General features: G+C 37.5%; 1 protein-coding gene across 2 annotated transcripts in view; it reads left to right on the top strand.

Moving 5' to 3' along the window:
* Positions 1-3,684: 3,684 nt before the first annotated feature.
* Positions 3,685-20,378, top strand: part of LOC134667074 (uncharacterized) — a 53,232-nt gene continuing 36,538 nt past the window's right edge. Inside the window, exon 1 of one of the 2 annotated variants that reach the window (XM_063524372.1) lies at positions 3,685-4,005. In XM_063524372.1, coding sequence (XP_063380442.1) covers positions 3,948-4,005 — 58 coding nt within the window. In that variant the 5' untranslated portion in view covers positions 3,685-3,947. The remainder of the gene's footprint in view (positions 4,006-20,378) is intronic. The other variant, XM_063524377.1, reaches the window with a different exon arrangement.

The following is a 20,378-nucleotide window of genomic DNA, read 5'->3' as shown; positions in this document are numbered from 1 at the left end:
TACAGTGGACGTTTAAAATATGTTTACACTTTTCGTCTTATTACAAAGGAGTAAGGTGCAAAAGTGTAAACATATCTTTGACGTCGACTGTACCTGTACCATGTTTGTCGGCACGCAAGCGTGGGATTGGGACTGAGTTATTTCCCGTCCCTTATTCAGAGGACTACATTTCAAATATAAATTAAACCATTCAAGGAATTAACGTTCTTGCCAAATGTCACCTAAAGCGGTTCAGTTGTTTAGCCATGAAAAGGCGACAAAGAGGCAGACAGAATTACTTACACATTCATAATAGTTATTAGTACAGTTCTAATGGGATTTATAGTCATAAAGCTGATTATTTTTGACGGGTATTGTTACTACTTGGCTTGGCACCGACTTCAAACATATCAGTTGGTAACGCATAGACTTAAAAAGGATAATATTTTATTTCATCCTTTTTGAAGTCGGTTTTCTTTTTTTTTTGTAAAAAGTTTTTATTTTTCCATTTTTAGTTTTAACGCATTGTTAAGAGCGCGACTCATGAATGAAAAACAACATCATGATTAACACTAAATTCGTGTAGTACCTACTTTAATAAATAAGTAATCAGGAATTTTCTCGAGTCCGTCTGGGAAATTATAATTCCTGTCACTACACTAAATCCATCCTCCGCCCCGCCACTGACCCAACCCAATCCCTCAACCCCCCGATCACTCAACCTCACAGCGTATCAACCCCTGATCCATATACCCCTCGGCCCTGAACCAGCACCCCTTCAACCACCATTACCCGACCCCTTAACTCCTAACCCTAACCCCCGATCAGTAGCCTTACCAGCTTACCAAGAGTTTGACATTGATTTATTCGCTAGCATGTATGTAACTTACTTTCTTTGAATCTCGCTCGTACTGCCATATTAGTGCGAGCGAGATGCGTAAAAAGTAACTTACGAAGACCTTAGCGTCGCTAACTTAGCGAATATGTCAATGTCAGACTCGTGGTAAGGCTACACTCGCACTACATCAAATTGGCGGTGTTCGGAAGAAAATGCTCGAGTTACTTTAGAAAACACCGAAATCACTTTACACGTGCCTTTAAAAACTGAGGAGTTCCCTCAATTCCTCGTGGATTCCATCATCAGACCAGAACCAAAAATAATACGGAAACACCTTGGAGGCAACTCCTTCCAAATAAAAAAAGAATTACTCAAATCGGATCACAGGTGCCGGAGTAATCGCTGAACATAGTACATTTAAAAATCATCATCATTATCATCAAAACAATCATCATCATCAGGTCTACTTCATCAAAGTGGTGGTTTTCGAGAGAAAATGCTCGAGTTGCTTAAGAAATCACCCAAATCACCATGCATGTGCCTTTAAAAATTGAGGAGTTCCCTCAATTCCTCATGGATCCCATCATCAGAACAGAGCCAAATTAAAATGGGACCAACTCGGAGGTAGCTCCTTTCAAACAAAAAAAGAATTACTCAAATCGGACTACGGATGTCGGAGTAATCGGTGAACGTACATAGAAAAAAAAAAAATAGCCACAACCGAATACAGAACCTCCTCCTTCTATGAAATGGAAGTCGGTTAAAAACGGGACGACACTACAGTGTTGCCACTTTTTAATTTCTAATCTTTTTTGCCAAGCTGTACATAATACTCGTACTTAACGGCCCGATTCGATCAATGGAAGACCTACACGTAAAGTGGGATGCTTTTTTTTTTCTATTAAAAGGTTAGGTCCACTTAGGTCTGTCAAAACGAATATGGGTCTTCACATGGTCTTCTGCATTTTGTTTTGGTAATGCGAATATTTGGGATATAATCGCTCCGAAAAAAAAAATCTACATTAAGCATGGCCCGACAAGATTTTGGTTGATTTTTGTGTCTTTAATCGAGCTCCCTCACAACATTGGCTAAAACTAGTACACCTACTTTTTCTTAATAAAAAGAATGTAAAGATAAATATTATAAACAGAGTTTAGAATCACAATATTCTCACATATCCAATGTTCATTATCTTCGGTTTTGGCCATAATGTGTACCTACAGTAGGTACCCCTAGAAGTACTTACAGTTTCGAATAGAAGTAATTCAAAGCTCATAAAACATACCAAATAGAATTATACACTATTATTCATAACTTTGTTACCTTCATATTTAAATAATTGCAAGACTAGAAAATAAATTCAACGCCTACATCAAAACCCATTATGTGAACTATTATTAAACTTAACGGCACTGGAAATAAATGTTTAAGCTTTTAAAACAATATAACGAGTTGGGCAGTAAGGTGATTAGTTTACTGACTAAGCACCAGTTTCGAAAGCGACCTTGCTTAATATGTGTAGGGAAAACCACACCAGACGACGTGTTTTATTGGTGTATCCGTAACAAACTAGGAGAATTACAATAATTGATTTTGTATTTCAGATAAATTCATATGACATAAATAAAATGCAGCAAAAGGGGATGTACATTTGTACAAACCAATCTGAATTCTGATTCACGGTGTTGCGTGGGAGAAGCAATATGGTGCATATGCAATACAATTAGAATAATAAGAATAAGAAACTATTTATTGCAATACAAAAAGCATCCAGGTTACAAAAAATAATAATATAAACAAGACCGAAGTGATCCCATAAGAGCACCGTGAACAAAGTTTTGTACGGTGCTCTAAAAAAACATTGTGCGGCAAAAGGAACGGGCTCAGGGCTTTTTCTCTGTCACTCTAGTTACGCCTTCATTGGAGTAAAAGAGAAAGATCCCCGCAATTTGCGAATTTCGGTTTTCGCGGTAGCCCCTCAGAATACGCTGCGTCAGTCATTTCAGTCCTTCCCCTGATTTTCAGTCCGTCCCCTTTACTGCACTACATTGGCATTTATGCGGGTAAAAGGGAATTAAAAATAACTTATTATTAATTTATTCTCTTGTACATAACTATAGTAGATTGTTATTGTTAACCAAGGGATGACAAGTAGTTTGGCGCTCGAACGCAGTGAGTCCCATAGTCCTATAGTCCTAGGCTAAAACGATGCCTTTCAACCGAGTTAAACACTCTACTTTTCATTTCGAATACGAGGAAAGTAAAATGCATGTGTTTTTTTTTAAAACATGACTAAGTATGAATTTTTAAAGTATTTTTTGAGGGTACTTTCAATTACCAATTTAGGCAAAAGTATCGTTATTTATGGAATGGGCAGTCAAATATCAGAATGGAAATTGTATAACAAATCCATTTATAGCAAAATTAAATTGCTTATCGTAAAAAATAAATCGTACTTGGAACCTAAAATGCTCTAATGCAGAAACGTTTCATTTTCTGCATACATTTTAGAACAACAATGATCCTCTTTCAGATTCAGAGCATGAGAAATGAAAAATATTAAAATAACTATAATAGTTGGCGGATATAAATAAAAAACTGTGACTCATTTAAAAAAATAAACTAATTACCTATATGACGTTAGCTCAGAAATACCAGATCTGTGAGTTCAATGTTAATTTAGTTGGTACAATTTCCAAGGGAACAGGTTTTGAGCAAAATTAAAATTACGTGCAAGAATACAAAACGCACGCTTCACCCAATGACATTAAGAAGGTTGTCCAATCCATGAGCATTTAAGTAAGTTAATTACTTTCCAATTTTGCTGGTTAGCGCAGTTTGCGATCAGGTTGCCTGCACACCTGAATAACACTGGCTAGTGAACGCAGTTGGCGTTTGACTTTCGAACGAGCGCCCGATGCGCGCGAAAAACGAAACTGTCAAACTTTTGCCGCTATCGCTCAGCGTATTTTGACGTTAGCGAATTATAAAACAAAACAAACTTTTTTTTATAGACCGTGGTTTTATTTTTAAATTAATTCAGTGTTATTTGAGTGTTTTTATACAATTGCCATAGTAATGCAGTGAAAAGTGTGTGTTTATTAAAGGCCGTGTAAATTGGAATTAATAATGCAGCTTCTACACAACGCATGTGTTACATGCTTGATTCTACTGGCTGTGACAATAGGTAAGCTATTAAAACAGGGGTAAACTAATTTAAGTAGATCAAATGCAAGGTTAACCACATCGTTACTATTACTAAATTCGACTTTATTTATTGAGTGCCTAGTCGTTTTTAATGAGTAATTTAAAGTTTTTAATCGTGCTGGTATATTGCGTTCACGACCTTAGTCACTGAGCTAGTTACTCGATTAAAATGATGAATGAACTCTACTAGAATGGTTTGATATGCATTATTATAATATTTATTTTTATTTAAGCCATTTAATTGCAGCATTATTATATAAACGAGACTAAAATGTTTTACACATTTACAAGTTTTTAGTGTTCCGTACAAAACTTTGTTTACGGAACACTTATGGGATCACTTCGGTCTTGCAAATCAGTTAAATACGTTTTTTATAGGTAATATCACTTGATGACATGTGAATAAAAGTTTATCATCCCCGTCTACTTTACTACTGTGATACTGTGAAATGTATATACCTATAGGCATTGGCATTATACTACGTACAGTCAGCTGCAGAGAAAAGGTACCACCCCTCTATACAAACTTCTATGTAGCGGTGGCACCTTTTCTCTGCAACTGACTGTACTTGTAACTCGCATTTCATACAAAATTAATTAATCACACCGATTAACATGAATTAACAAAACACTACATCAATAACTATGTACCTATTCATTTCATCAAAGTTAATTAGGCTAATTTAATAATTTATATTACTCACTCATTACAAATATTTCTTATCGGCTATTCGCCAAATATATTTTAAACTTTATCAGCCATTAATAAGTGCTATATTAGCTCGTTAACGATCGCCTGTCGATACTATGCTATATTGAATGTAATACTTTCGCGAGAGAAAGTGGTTACCAATTAACATTAAAGATCCGGCGTTTACGCCGACAGGTTGTGCCGTGGAGAGTAAACAAATTATAACATCACTCTCGATTTTCACATATTATCATAAAGATAGACTTGTATACCTCGGTATGTTGGCTCCATTGGCTAACTGTTATGTATGGCTCCTCTACCTACTCTACTATGGCCAGCGCCGGCCACTCCAAGGGACGCAGCCATGCGGTAGAATGAGATAGCAATATCACTTGCTCCCTCTAACGCATAAATGCGTCCCTTGGTGTGGCCGGCGTTGGCCCATCGTGTAGAGGAACCCTTACTTAGATGCTTAAATATTTTAAACATGAACTTGCCCATTACGTCTAACTTTGATTCTAATATTTCTAATCCCTATACTCACATTTTTACCTCCGTAAAACCCACGGTCGGTACCCCACTTGATACATGCTATAACTTAAAAGCATAGGAAGGAATGTTATATTCGTGAAATAATGAAGGACGATATCCGTTTAAAGGCTATTCAACAACCCGGATTTAAACGGTTAAACCGTTAACTCAATGTCAAATTATAGGTACTGGTAACAGTGGTAACCATGGTAACTCCAGGTTTAACCGGTTAACCCCGGGATAGTGGAATGGTGCAAGTAGCGCTATTAGCGTGTGTAGCGCAAAGAGTAGTATAAAATGTGTAGCGTGTTTTACAACTAACGGTACCTACCTTGATTGTGAGTGTTTCATTGAGAAGGGCAGTCGGCGCTAGTTGGACTGGACCCGGTTCGCCAGTTCCGCATCTATGTCAGGTGTTAACCGATATTTTAAAAGCTGGACGCACTTATCTGATAGAAATATCGTCTAAATCACCTGCTTTATCTCTGGTCATATTTATTATTTAGGTACCTTTATGAATTTAATTTATGAGTAATAAAAACTTTTTATAAAAAAAAGAAAACCGACTTCAAAAAGGATGAAATAAAATATTATCCTTTTTAAGTCTATGCGTTACCAACTGATATGTTTGAAGTCGGTGCCAAGCCAACTTTTGAAGCATACCATGATTTTGGTGCGATTCGATAAGGATGTACGTTGGATTGCCTTACATTACGACAATTAATGTACTTTCTGTAGGTACAGTCGACGTTTAAAATATGTTTAAGTACACTTTTCGTCTTATTACAAAGGAGTAAGGTGCAAAAGTGTAAACATATCTTTGACGTCGACTGTACCTAAGAACACACCTCAGAACACACGATCAAACCTTCTTGGCACAGTCCATACCAAGTTTGTCGGCACGCAAGCGTGGGATTGGGACTGAAGTTATTTCCCGTCCCTTATTCAGAGGACTACATTTCAAAATATAAAACAATTCAAGGAATTTACTTTCTTGCCAAATTTCACCTAAAGCGGTTCAGTTGTTTAGCCATGAAAAGGCGACAAAGAGGCAGACAAAATTACTTACACATTTATAATAGTTATTAGTACAGTTCTAATGGGATTTATAGTTATAAATTATTTTTGACGGGTATTGTTACTACTTGGCTTGGCACCGACTTCAAACATATCAGTTGGTAATGCATAGACTTAAAAAGGATAATATTTTATTTCATTCTTTTTGAAGTCGGTTTTCTTTTTTTTGTAAAAAGTTTTTATTTTTCCATTTTTAGTTTTAACGCATTATTAAAAGCGCGATGAATGAAAAACAACATCATGATTAACACTAAATTCCTGTACCTACTTTAATAAATATGTAATCAGGAATTTTCTCGAGTCCGTCTGGGAAATTATAATTCCTGTCACTACACTAAATCCATCCTCCGCCCGCTACTGACCCAATCCCTCAACCCCCCCCCGATCACTCTACCTCACAGCGCATCAACCCCTGATCCATGTACCCCTCGGCCCTGAACCAGCAGCCCTTCAACCACCATTACCCGACCCCTTAATCCCCGACCCCCGATCAGTAGCCTTACCAGCTTACCAAGAGTTTGACATTGATTTATTCGCTAGCGTGTGAGTAACTTACTTTCTTTGCATCTCGCTCGTACTGGCATATTAGTGCGAGCGAGATGCTCAAAAAGTAAGTTACGAAGACGTTAGCGTCGCTAACTTAGCGAATATGTCAATGTCAAACTCGTGGTAAGGCTACACTTGCATAACATCAAATTGGCGGTGTTCGGAAGCAAATGCTCGAGTTACTTTAGAAAACACCGAAATCACTTTACGCGTGCCTTTAAAAACTGAGGAGTTCCCTCAATTCCTCATGGATTCCATCATCAGACCAGAACCAAAAATAATACGGAGACACTTTGGAGGCAACTCCTTCCAAACAAAAAAAGAATTACTCAAATCGGATCACAGGTGCCGGAGTAATCGCTGAACATACTACATTAAAAAAATCATCATCATTATCATCAAAACAATCATCATCATCAGGTCTACTCCATCAAAGTGGTGGTTTTCGGGAGAAAATGCTCGAGTTGCTTAAGAAAACACCCAAATCACCATGCATGTGCCTTTATAAATTGAGGAGTTCCCTCAATTCCTCATGGATCCCATCATCAGAACAAAACCAAATTAAAATGGGACCAACTCGGAGGTAGCTCCTTTCAAACAAAAAAAGAATTACTCAAATCGGACTACGGATATCGGAGTAATCGGTGAACGTACATAGAAAAAAAAAATAGCCACAACCGAATACAGAACCTCCTTCTTCTATGAAATGGAAGTCGGTTAAAAATGGGACCAACTCGGAGGTAGCTCCTTTCAAACAAAAAAAAAGAATTACTCAAATCGGACTACGGATGTCGGAGTAATCGGTTAACGTACATAGAAGAAAAAAAAAATAGCCACAACCGAATACAGAAATCCTTCCTCCTTCTATGAAATGGAAGTCGGTTAAAAACGATGATACGACGGATAATAATAGAATACTCATTTATTGATTTAAAATTTCATGATTTTTACACAGTCTTCTCCGAGACCACGGGGACAACGCCGTCCTCGATACGTCGGAGGTAAATCTTAAAACTTAAATACGCGATTAAGTCCCGTTGTACAATTTACTCATCTATACTCACCTACAAAAACAGAGACTATGAAATTGAATAGCAGTGTAATCAAATTAAATTGTCATACAGTAATTAAATACATAGTTATATACCTTGTTAAGGTCGCCGGAAGACGCTGGATGCGGGTCGCTTCCAACCGGCACGTATGGAGGTCCAAGGGGGAGGCCTAATATGTTCAGCAGTGGACGTCTTATGGCTGAGATGATGGTAATGATGATATACCTATTCCGTAAATTGGGTGCAAGTGTGACCGATGCGCGCACGCATAGCCCAGTGGTATCGTTACGCTGACGATTGTATGACACGACTGGCGCATTAACACGGATTTTCCCGATCCATGCCAAATATGATAATAATGTGAATCGGGTTAGATGAAGGCGGTACTCCTAGTCAAGATGAGAAGATGACAATCGTACATGGACACGCCAAACTAATAGAAAATAACGTATAAAGATGACGGATGCTAAGTCGTGTGACTACTTAAGTTTCGATTGGCAAAATTGATATTACGAGCCTAGATCGCGCAATTAGTTACTCGTAGTTGTGAATAAAGTAAATAATGCTGATAGATGGACCCTCTTTAAATGATAAGGTAATACTTCCTTGGTTTAATATTCAATAAAATTATAACATTGCCTAGCTGAGCTATTATATGAATAATGTGCAAATCTCCCCGTGAGAACAAACCACGAAATTCTTTACGGAATTATGAGAAAACAACATAACATCTTTATAAATGATTGAAAGTTAAACAAGACGTATAACGTAGGTAGCAAAGGTGGCCAATCTGACCACTTTCCCTCATGAAGAAAGTTTTTAAAATTCTAGTGGCGTTCGGATTTACATAATTATTTGGGACATAAGAAGCGCATAATGATAGATGAATACGGAAATCGATCGAATGTTAGATATTATTATTAATCATGGTTGTTGTTCGTGTGAAGAGATAGAGAGTTGATTACTTAACAGTTTTGTAGAGACGAATGTAGGTACAATATTAATTAACAACTTGAATAGATATATATAAATAATAAATAAATATCGGACATAATTGACTTAGTCCCATAATTAGCCCAGTATTGTGTTGAGGTTGCTTAGAAAACGATATAGGTAAGTATGTATTAAGTATATAAATACTTAAATACTTACATACAAAACATCCATGACTCAGAACTATCCATGCTCGTCACACAAATAAATGCCCTTACCAGGATTTTAACCCAGGACCATCGGCTTCATAGGCAGGGTCACTACTCACACTACTCATAAGTCCAGATAGGTTGAATATTTAAATATAAACTTATTTATTTGTTTTCTAACTAAATGTTATGGTAGTCTTTCATCGGCATATGAATATTGTACTTAACATATAGCCTTAAATATTCTCAGTTGACCTTACCGTACATACACCAGTTAAACAACTAATAACGGAATTTATTGCCTTGAGCGGTAATGTTGTAAGGAAATCGTCCTTCGAGAGTAGCGAATTCGAGACCAATTCCGTCAGCATACGAGTAGGTTTATATAAAATAAGAATGGTATCCCTAAGCTAACCTGAAAAGGTTGCCAGAATAGTTTGTAAAACGTAAGGTCCGTTATTATAATAAGTCTATGAATTAGTCATATTACTTGAAATCGAAACTTTTGTCGTATGTTTGTAATTTCTCTTTCGATTGTAAGAAAATAGCCATAGCTCATATGCCTCGGGTTACCTCAAACACATCAAGTTACTCGCTGCACCGGTGCCGGTGAAGCGTGAACAGATGAAAACGTCCGATTGTATTGTAATTATATAAATCCCACACTTCCACGGCATACGGCAGAAGTTATAGGTTATTCACGGCCGTTTAACTAACATAATTGAGGAAACATTCTTTAAAATATGGGTCATGCAAGAATTACGTTTTGATTAAGAATAAACTTATATTAAAGTTCCTGTTTATTGCATGACAGAGACAGTAAATTGCCACGTGCCTACAGTTTTTTAAACCCCGGACAATACCCCAGACTACCACTATCATAAGTCTAATAAAAACTTATATATTCCAATAATGACTCTTTTATTTGCTAACCTCGGGATATTAATAATTTGACAATACATTATCTAGGTAGTGTGTGAACATAGCGACATAGACTGTCGATTAAAATTCATCAATCTACCTATGTCTATCCAGGTTGACTCAATCGTCATCTTTTGTTGTAGATATTTTACAGAAATCAGCTTAATTGTATGTAAAAGATTGATGTTTAAATTATTCGTTTTTCACTAATTGTATATTAAAAACTAATTTAAGCGCTACGTAAGTGCGGGCTGCCAAATTGGCCAATACACTGGAAAGATTAAGACAGAAATTTCGACATAAGTAGGTATGTTGGCAAATACCTACTAGTCGCCACAAAGATGCCCGTCACATCGCTATTTAAGTATTCCAAATAAAAGTTTGGCGAAACGGCTAAGATCTTGAAGTCGAAAACTTATTTGGCTGATAGTGATGAAATTATTGTTTTACAGTGACTAATATTGAGTAATTTTTGTATTTTATTTGTTTGCTGCATATGGATTTACAATGTTGTACCATAATAACTTATTTTAGTTCAACAACACCCTGCTTTGTGTAGCATGCATAAGTACTTGTCACGGTTCTTGCTTCTGGCGGCTTCAGAGGTTAACTCGCAAATCAATAAGCAACCTATGTCCTTATGTATTCTATCGGCTTAAATAAGGGCAAATATGTATTTACAATACAAATATGAAATGTCAATATTTGTTCTTTTAGATATCACAGTACTACAATACATTCTTTACATACAAATACTAATAGTTGTCGTCGTGACCAATTGGTCAACGTGTGTATTTATCAAAACTATTTGTTTAGCTATTGTGGAATTTCTCTCATGCATGCATGACGCATATCGCATGTGTATTGTGAAAGTGTCATTTAATATTTACATGGTGTACCTGTCCAAAGCGTAAAAAGTTGAAAATAATTACTCATCTAAAAACAAAAGTTTTCTCCAAGGTCCATACCTAAGATCAGATATGATTTGTGTGTTGTAATTAAAACTTTAATTTTATTTTTAAAGATGAGAAATGTCAGCAGTCTGAAGGGTCATAACCTTTACAATATTCCTTTCAATACACATTTAGAACGTCTCTAATTGACGCTTGAATCACAAGGCTTGTGGTTTTCCAAGCATGTTACAACGTCTTCACAAGTTGCAACTGTGAAAGGTGTAAATTACATTAGTCGCCAGAAACTGATGTTCAATGATTTCACACACGTGTCAATCATACGAGGCTATCATTATTAGCGTCGTCGCTATGTGTTAAACTTTACATCTATTTACCTTTTTAGGGTTTCGTAATTAGCACCTAGAAACCCTTATAGTTTCGCCTTGTCTGTCTGTCTCTCCAAGGCTTTGCTCCGTGACCGTTAGTGCTAATTTATTTATCAAATATTCGTTTGTCTCCCTTTTGTTAAGTACCTACTTATTTTGCAGGAAAATTAAAATAATTTAAAAAGATAAGAAAGTTTTCAAGAATCCATGATTTTCTTGAGTCAGGGTGCTAAACGAATAATAACAAATTAATCAGCTAGGAAGACAATTTTTAGTGTAGTGACATCTATTGAAAAAATAGTACTTGGTATTGAATACTGGCTTACAGCACAGCAACATGTCCAAGCTCTAAAGGATTTCATTGGGATTGCCTCCCCAACAATCATATGTTTCACATTCGTGCGTAAAGTAAAAACATTACCAACCATACAGTGGCTTTTCGCAGTTGACGACTCTTGCAGCGTTTTATTAAGGAGCGTGGTTGGTACAGTACAGCAATATGTTACTTACGGCCCAATGCGAACTTTAAGATACGTCAGTTTCTGTTTGAAGAACTTTTGACACTGACATATCTTATCCATATCGTTTCTAGATCTATTAATTGACGTATCTTAAAGTTCGAATCGGGCAGTTACTCTTTGAAGGCCGCAAAAATATGTGACACGTTCTTATGACTCTACAAATAAGATCGTGTCAGATATTTTTGCGACCTTCGTTGTGTAACATATTATTGCAGATGACCGTGCATATGTCGGCGGCCGATCGTAAGTTCAGGCATATCGTAAAATTCCTAGGCATATCGTGAAACGTGAAAATCTTTGACTCGTTCTCTGATTCTGGGCAGTTTGCCCTTCGGGCATCTGAAGCAACCTAACGAACCTATCCTACACATATATTGGTTAAATGTGACTATCGTCAAAACATTACACGGGAACATTACGATGTGCTTGATCTTACGATCGGCCGCCGACACATATACACGGACAGGTAATTTATTTTCCAATAACAGGTAAGGTGACCGAGACAATCGGACTGTCACCAGTGGTCACTTTAAACCTGTCATTTCACAGGCTGCACCGTCCGCTCCAATAACGTTGCTTAGTTTCTCTATATAAACGCTTCCAGTGAAGACAGTGAATTGATTAGTAGAATGTCGGTTCAAGTTCAGGAACGATATTAGGTTAGTAAGACTACCAGTACCGTCTTTACCATAAGGCCACACGGGGCCCGTGTCCAAGGCCCCCCATCCTCAGGGGGCCCCGAATGACAAACAGTAACAGTATTTACTAATAGTAGTTATTTGATTACCCATAATAAATAGAAGATCATAGTAGAAAAATGTGAGTTTAATTCGCTTTCTTTACTTTCCAAAAAGGCCCCAAAATCTTATGTGCCCGAGGGCCCCAGTATAGTTTAAGAGGACCCTGAAGACTACATAACATAATTTATAATTATAGCAGTAAAGGGAGGCAACAGGGGACTCTCGCGCAGGCAGCTTTCTCGTGCAAAGGATTGCTATCACTAAACAGGGCGGGAATGCTGCCTGCGCGATGGGCTCCTTGCCGAGGGGCCTAGGCTTTGAAGGGTAGGTTTTAGGGAGGGAGGGTTTCTATTTATAATTTATATTAGGATTTACCATTACAACCATATATGTCTTGCTTATTTCTACGTAACTCCATTCTTACATCAACAACCACAAGACAGTTAATTGTAAACCATACTTATACATTTCTTGGCGTCTGTTTTCTCTTTAATTTGTTTAGATGGAAACTTGCGAAGTACTCATCTTTAATTAAAAAAAAATACAGTTCAGCTAGGTGCAGAGTAGATTACGTTATTTTATAAATTAGGTATCTAACGGCTTTAGATTTTTGCATGATGCTGATTATAATATGTATAATGCAAATCAATTGAATTATAAATATTATGAATTATTCAGATGTTCAAAGATTTCACTTTTATAAATACTAATTGGTAGATGAATAACCCAGAATGTTACTATTGATAATATAATTTATTTTTCACACATGATTGAAATTTAGTACACATAACAAGAGAACAAAGAATAATAGCATACTAATAATAGCAACATAAAAATCGCGAATTTAGTGACCTTTTCTTCTTATCCTCGCCTTATCCCGTTAGGGGGGTTCGGCTTTTCTAATCTTGAGGCGCCACTTCGTTCGCTGATAAGCGTCGTCAGTGGACAGGCTCAAATCCTTCATGTCTCTCCGGACATTCGTCAGCAAGGCAGTTACTGGCCTGCCCCTTCCTCAATTTGCTGCAGCCATAGAATTAGTGATCGCGCACATAAATATAAAACAGACATACTCACGTACTTTATTTATATAAACTTTTGTTTAACTGTTATGCAGCGTTTATTTATAATTTCGCAGTTGTGTCCCAGGCGATAGTCTGTAGACTATTACCTCCTTAAAATAACTTCATAGACGCTGCACAGCAACTATCATCTGCAAAGATGCTGTGGCCTATGATAGTTAATGATGATGCAGCCTCAGATCCTAACAGTTCAAAAGTTACTCAGTTGTCTTCAAACTACAGTATACTTATCCAAATACCTATGACAACCTTCAATAGCGCCCAAAACATTAGATCGTGCGAACTCACCACTTTCTGTGAATACTAAAGAGTCCTATGAGATAACGGTGTCACGGTTACTGATGTCTACATTGGTAAATGACTCGGTAGTTAGTCTAGCTTAATGTGCTCACACTTAACCTCTACCGTTGAATATTGAATCTTTTTTATTTTGCGTGGGCCGAATGATGAATATGGGACTAATGTACCTAAATGAATCGTAAAAATGTAGGTACTTAAATGAAGTAGTTAGGTATGCTTGAGACTTGTAAAAAAAAAGATAAATCATTTATTATTTTTACAAGCCTTAAGCATAACTAATACTTCAAGCCAAGTTTATTTTTCAAACAAAAGTTTGTGTTGTGTTTTCGAATCATCACTACTGAATGTTCTTTAAATGTGTGCTCGTACTTTTCTTTGTAGCTACGTATATACGTCATCCCATACCCATCCCATCTCACCGCCACATCCCACCGCCGCTCGCCATAGCATAGCACGAAAATTGATCTGGGTGTGGGTATATCACACCACATCCAAACCAATTTCCGTGCTATGGCGAGTCCGCTCAGTGTCCTAAGTAAATAATATGCGTGGTTGTGTCGAATCTATATTCAAAATAACTACAAAGTAGGTACTTAAAATTATTTTCTCGGAATGCTTTCACTGTCGGCTGTAAGCTTTGTGTCCACAAGACTGGATTAGTCCTATTACGGCTTACGGGTCGGGGACAATGGAAAGTAGTTTTGTAAAAAAGATTATTAGTAATCGCTGGATGTGTAGACTAAGAAAGTGCTAATAAAATGCATCAGGTTAAGTGTTCAATCAGGCCAACTAGTTAGGTCTAGATGGCATATATGACCTAGTCGAAGCGAGTTTGCTGCGCACTTGCAGTGGGACAGCCGGCCGGCCCTTCACGGCCTCAACGCTTCCGTGTCCGATATAAGTATTGTGACGTTGGTCCAGTTATTGACCTCATAAAGTTCCTGCTCCATAATGTGTTTTCGAATTTTACCAGAATTTCGAGATTGCGAATAAAAACTGTTGAAGGTTGAAATTTTCTTTACAAACAAAGTTATAATGCCATACAGGTAATAATTATAACGTATTAGGTATATATAATCGATTCAGAGCCCTGTTGTAGGTCTAGGCTTTTTAATAATTCACAGCACTCTCATTTCAAATCACATGTTAGTTATAAATATAGGTATGCGTTTTGGAGCACGGTTGACACAGTTCTAAGCTTTAGTTTTATATACGAATTTTATTTTGTTCAGAGCTATAAGCCATTTCTCGTTTGGCGCTTCAAAATTAAGACCAACGTTGATTTGTTCATTTTTTAAACGTTACCACTTGATATTGCTTTGGTGTAGGTAAGTAAGTGTTTTACTTTCACGTTAGCAGTGAAAGGTTAGTATTGGTAGAATGTCTGCATTCTTCAAGTCTAAAACTACGATTCAATTTAAGCTGATTGAATACAAAAAATCTTTTGAAACGGACGGATGCATATGCATGCATGGTCATGGTCTCAGCTTTCGCGCTTGTTGGGTACCTATTTAACTGTCAAGCAGTAAGAAATGTTAAAATTAACAATAAAGCATTTTTTCTACCATGATAATGTCAGAGAGTTAGTATAGTTAATTGTGTGTATGTTGGAGTTTCTTCTCAATAAATACGAAGCTAAAGTCTATTCCAATAGAACTTGCTAACTATGTAAACAAACAACGTAATTTTGTTTTATCACTGTTTCTCTTTGAATTTTCACACCACCTCATCAAATACCATTGAAACCATACACATATACACTATTGAAACGGCCCGTTCCGTAAAATACATAAATATGTAACTGTATCTTGGATATTTAATTAAAAGTTTAAAATGGTTTCATAAGTTAGTTTATTAGGACCTGATGGAATGGCGGTTTTGTTTCTTTTAAATTCTACAATTATCTATGATGGGTAGTGTTGTGACTAAAGTTTGTAATATAAACCCGCTACACACTACCCAACTCACGCTCTGTACCTACCGCCACGGTTATAAAATACATCAATACATCATTCTTAAGTACTAATTTGTCTTCTGATCGTGATTAAACAAATTAAAAATAAGTAACTACTTGTTTTTTACTTTTGGTATTTTATTATTCGATATGGTTTGACATTAGTAAAGTAGTAAGTATGAGTCTTGCCCATCACTAGTAAATTGATCATTCAGAGACAATTTCAATATGGCGGTTTGTTTACATAGTTAGCAAGTTCTATTGAAACAGACTTTAACACTACTACCACCCAGTATGTAATGTATGCGTATGTATGTAAGTACCTATAATACATATAGGATTTTTATAAAAGTATAGGTATGGTGAAGACCATTGCTTAATAACTAAAATGCTGCCTACAATATTTAATAAAGGAACTAATTAAACATAAAACAAAACCAAAAGTTTCAGTAGTTAACATTTTTTGGTATGGCTCGTGGGTGTTGGGGTTAGGCAGATGTCAGATAGGTAGGTATCCACACAGCGCTTGCGCCGATGGGTTATTAAGATTGTGGGCACGCGACTTCAACTAACTGTTCTTATAAGTATAACTGCTGTCTTATTAGACAGAAGGCTATAATAAAATGTATGATGTATAAAAATGTCTTTTTTTGGAAAATATTATTACGAAATGAAAGGCGTGGTTTGAGTAAATTGATAGAAAAAGCTACTTGACCGGCTTTTTTGAGGGACGAGTGATTGACAAGAGTGAGTCGCAGTTAGTACCTAAATACTTCTATTTCCTATCCTCTAACTAAGTACCTAATGCAAAAATAAACTGTAATGAGGGATAAAATTAATAACACAAATATTTTTATGCAATTTTAGTTTCTTATTCTTTATCGACTGAAATTCCCTATAAGTTTGATTCTCTCGCCATTGTCAAAATATGTGCGCCATAAAGGGAGCATTTTCATTGTGCCCCGGGCAGCAGACCTGAGTTGAGTACCTTAGCTTAATACGTGCACGCGTTCCTGCATGAGCAAGTGTCTTGACAGACGGACAAACGGAAAGATGGACGAAAAAATGATCTTAAAAGGTTTCCGTTTTTGCCGACATATTAATAGGTACGAAACTAGATATGAATTTATTTGGCTGATTTGATACACATTATTTATGTATTACACTGAATGAAACTCAAAGAAAATTTCACATTCCTATGTGTTTATGTTTATGTCATAGAAACAATAACCATAATTTACCGCAAACGGGCAATAATTCTGTAACATTCACGTTTAACCGAGCTGGTTGAGTCACTGTGAACTGTGATTATATTGTGAGGATATACAAAACTGGTTTAACCGGACAATACTCATATTACGAAAGCGGGATATTTTGCATCGAACTGCAAAAAGCTTTCAGTTTACTCTTTAGGCATTCTGTAGAACGTTCATTAGTATGTATGGAATTTGTGTTTATTTATGGTATGGAAAACCAACCACTTTAGACTCATGAATACCTAAGTGTTGTGGTTGTGGAAAAATAGCGGGAAATATTGAGCTGTTAGTTGTCATTAACTTATGGTGTTCATGTTAACTAAATGACTGTTTTACTTAATTTACATACTTACGTGCCTATACTTATAATGTATGGTTCACCATTATTCTCAGTCTGCACATGGTCATGTCATGTATTCTTTCACATTTCAAAATGAGTTCATTCACAATTCAATTACATCTACAGCGCCTATATACCGAGTTCTAAGTAAGATACCTACAGGCCCTATAATCCCAAGTTTTACAAGTGTATGTGATCATGTCTATATGATCTCCATATACACATAGTTGTAACAGTCGGAGGCATAATCAGATGTACTTTACCGGATTGCTCGTAGCTCGCTAAATGTGGGAAAGTGATGCATTGAGAATGTTATGAAATTGGTAAGGTCAATACAGGTAAGTAAGTGTTGCTGTGGAGTTACTGTAGGGCATGCTCCCGGGAATTCCCGGTTCTCATATTCCCGGGAATCCCCGGGAATTTTATAGTGTCAAAAGAACCGGTACTGAAGATCCGGTACCGGTACTTCCCGGTTCTCATAATATGACTATTTATTTCCATTTCAATAGTAGTGATGTTTTAGTACTTTAGCTCGGGACATTATATAACATTTAATAATGGTGCTAAGAACCGGGGGACCCAAATAACCCGACAAACTAACCTAGTAAAGTAGGCATCTAGGCATTCGTGCAGGCAGGTCGTGCCGTCATAGTGCTGAGTGCATCGACTACGCTACAGCCGTGTGGCAAAGGGTGCCGGTTATTTTCGTAAAATAGGTTGGAACGCCAATAAGTGTTGGTTTATAATAATTATAATATAATTTTTAAGAAAAAAAAACCGACTTCCATGGGGGCCGATGAAAGATTATTGTAGATGGTACACTATGTAGAAAAGGAGGTAAAACCACCCACTTTTCTACTAGCATTTCGCTTCTGTATAATGGCTCCTCTACAGGATGGGCCAACGCCGGGCACTCCAAGGGACGCAGCCATGCGGTAGAATAAGATAGCAATATCACTTGCTCCCTCTAACGCATAAATGCGTCCCTTGGAGTGGCCGGCGTTGGCCCATCGTGAAGAGGAGCCATTAGGGTCGTAGTTCTAGCCTAACCTAACCCACTCCTCAGATAGCAGTTCGGTTCTGTGCGGATCGCAGTTCGAACCTAATCAAACCCACTTTTCAAGTAGCATTTCGTTTCTGTAAGGCTCGCAGTTCTAACCTAACCTAATCCTTGTTCGGTTCTGTGAGGATCGCAGTTCAAACCTAACCTAACCCACTTAATGGCGCATGCCGTGCGGTGTACGGGGGTTTAAGCGGGAGGGGCTAGTAAGATTGGCATCATCGTACTTTATACCTACATTAATTTTATGATAGGTAATCATAGTTGTTTATTTAGTTAAGGTATCATAGTGGTTTTCTGGGTCAAGGTCCGGGTCCGAGTCCGGGTCCGAGTCCGGGTCCGAGTCCGGGTCCGAGTCCGGGTCCGAGTCCGGGTCCGAGTCCGGGTCCGAGTCCGGGTCCGAGTCCGGGTCCGTGTCCGGGTCCGAGACCGGGTCCGAGTCCGGATCCGAGTCCGGGTCCGAGTCCGGTTCCGAGTCCGGGTCCGAATCCGGATCCGAGTCCAGGACCGAACCGGATCCGGGTCCGAACCGGATCCGGGTATGAGTCCGAGTCCGGGTCCCAGTCCAAGTCAAAATCGAAATTCGTAATCACCAAACGTGTACCATTCGTCATTGAAGAGTTCTGTTCTGGAGGTATGCCTTTAATATTTGTGGAGTTCCCTCGATTCCTTATGGATCCCATCATCAGAACTCGAGCTTGACAAAAATGTGGCTTAAAAACTTAACTTGCTTAACGAACATAACGAAAAGGAAAAATCGCCAAACGTGAACTATGCGTCGTTTAAGAGTTCTGTTCTGATCATCATCAGCAGTTCCACTTCATCAAATGCAACAGTTTTTAATGAAAATGCTTGATTTTTTAATGTAAATACAAAAATCTCTATACGCATGCCTTTAAGATTTGAGGAGATCCCTTGATTCCTCATGGATCCCATCATCAGAACTCGAGCTTGACAAAAATGTGGCTTAAAAACTTAACTTGCTTAACAAACATAACGACGAGGACAAATCGCCAACCGTGAACTATGCGTCGTTGAAGAGTTCTGTTCTGATCATCATCAGCAGTTCCACTTCATCAAATGCAACAGTTTTTAATGAAAATGCTTAATTTTCTGATGTAAATACAAAAATCTCTATACGCATGCCTTTAAGATTTGAGGAGTTCCCTTGATTCCTCATGGATCCCATCATCAGAACTCGAGCTTGACAAAAATGTGGCTTAAAAACTTAACTTGCTTAACAAACATAACGAAGAGGACAAATCGCCAACCGTGAACTATGCGTCGTTAAAGAGTTCCGTTCTGATCATCATCAGCAGTTCCACTTCATCAAATGTCACTTTTTTGGGTGTATATGCTTGATTTGTTTATAAAAACCCAAAAAACACTATATGTATGCCTTTAAGATTTGAGGAGTTCCCTCGATTCCTCATGGATCCCATCATCAGAACTGGGTTTTGACAAAAACGGGACCAATCTGTATGCATATACATTCAATCAAAAGAAGAATTTTCAAAATCGATATAGTAATGACGGAGATATGGAGTAACAAACATAAAAAAAAAAAAATAATAATAATAGTAAACATTGTTATGGCAGGTGTCCGTACGTCTTTGTAATAACCCAGTCTCATAGTCCACCCAAACTTCAATCCATAGACCGGTATACTGTTCTCTTTTTCTACAATAGTCCCAATGCCTGCTGAGACCGGTTCATGGGTGTCTATTGTTGCACCTGTGAACGGGTTCCAGCAGGCGTTCTACATGACATAAAAACTCTCCAAGGGGCCTCTACGTGTTGGATCTGTGTCCCCACGCAAGCCTATAAAAAAAAACCGGGATTTACAGGCCCGTGATTCCAAAAA

The sequence above is a fragment of the Cydia fagiglandana genome, chromosome 1 (genome assembly GCF_963556715.1).
Source record: "Cydia fagiglandana chromosome 1, ilCydFagi1.1, whole genome shotgun sequence".
NCBI lineage: Eukaryota > Metazoa > Arthropoda > Insecta > Lepidoptera > Tortricidae > Cydia > Cydia fagiglandana.
The sequence above is the reverse complement of the archived record's forward strand: the minus strand, read 5'-3'. Positions and strand labels throughout refer to the sequence as shown.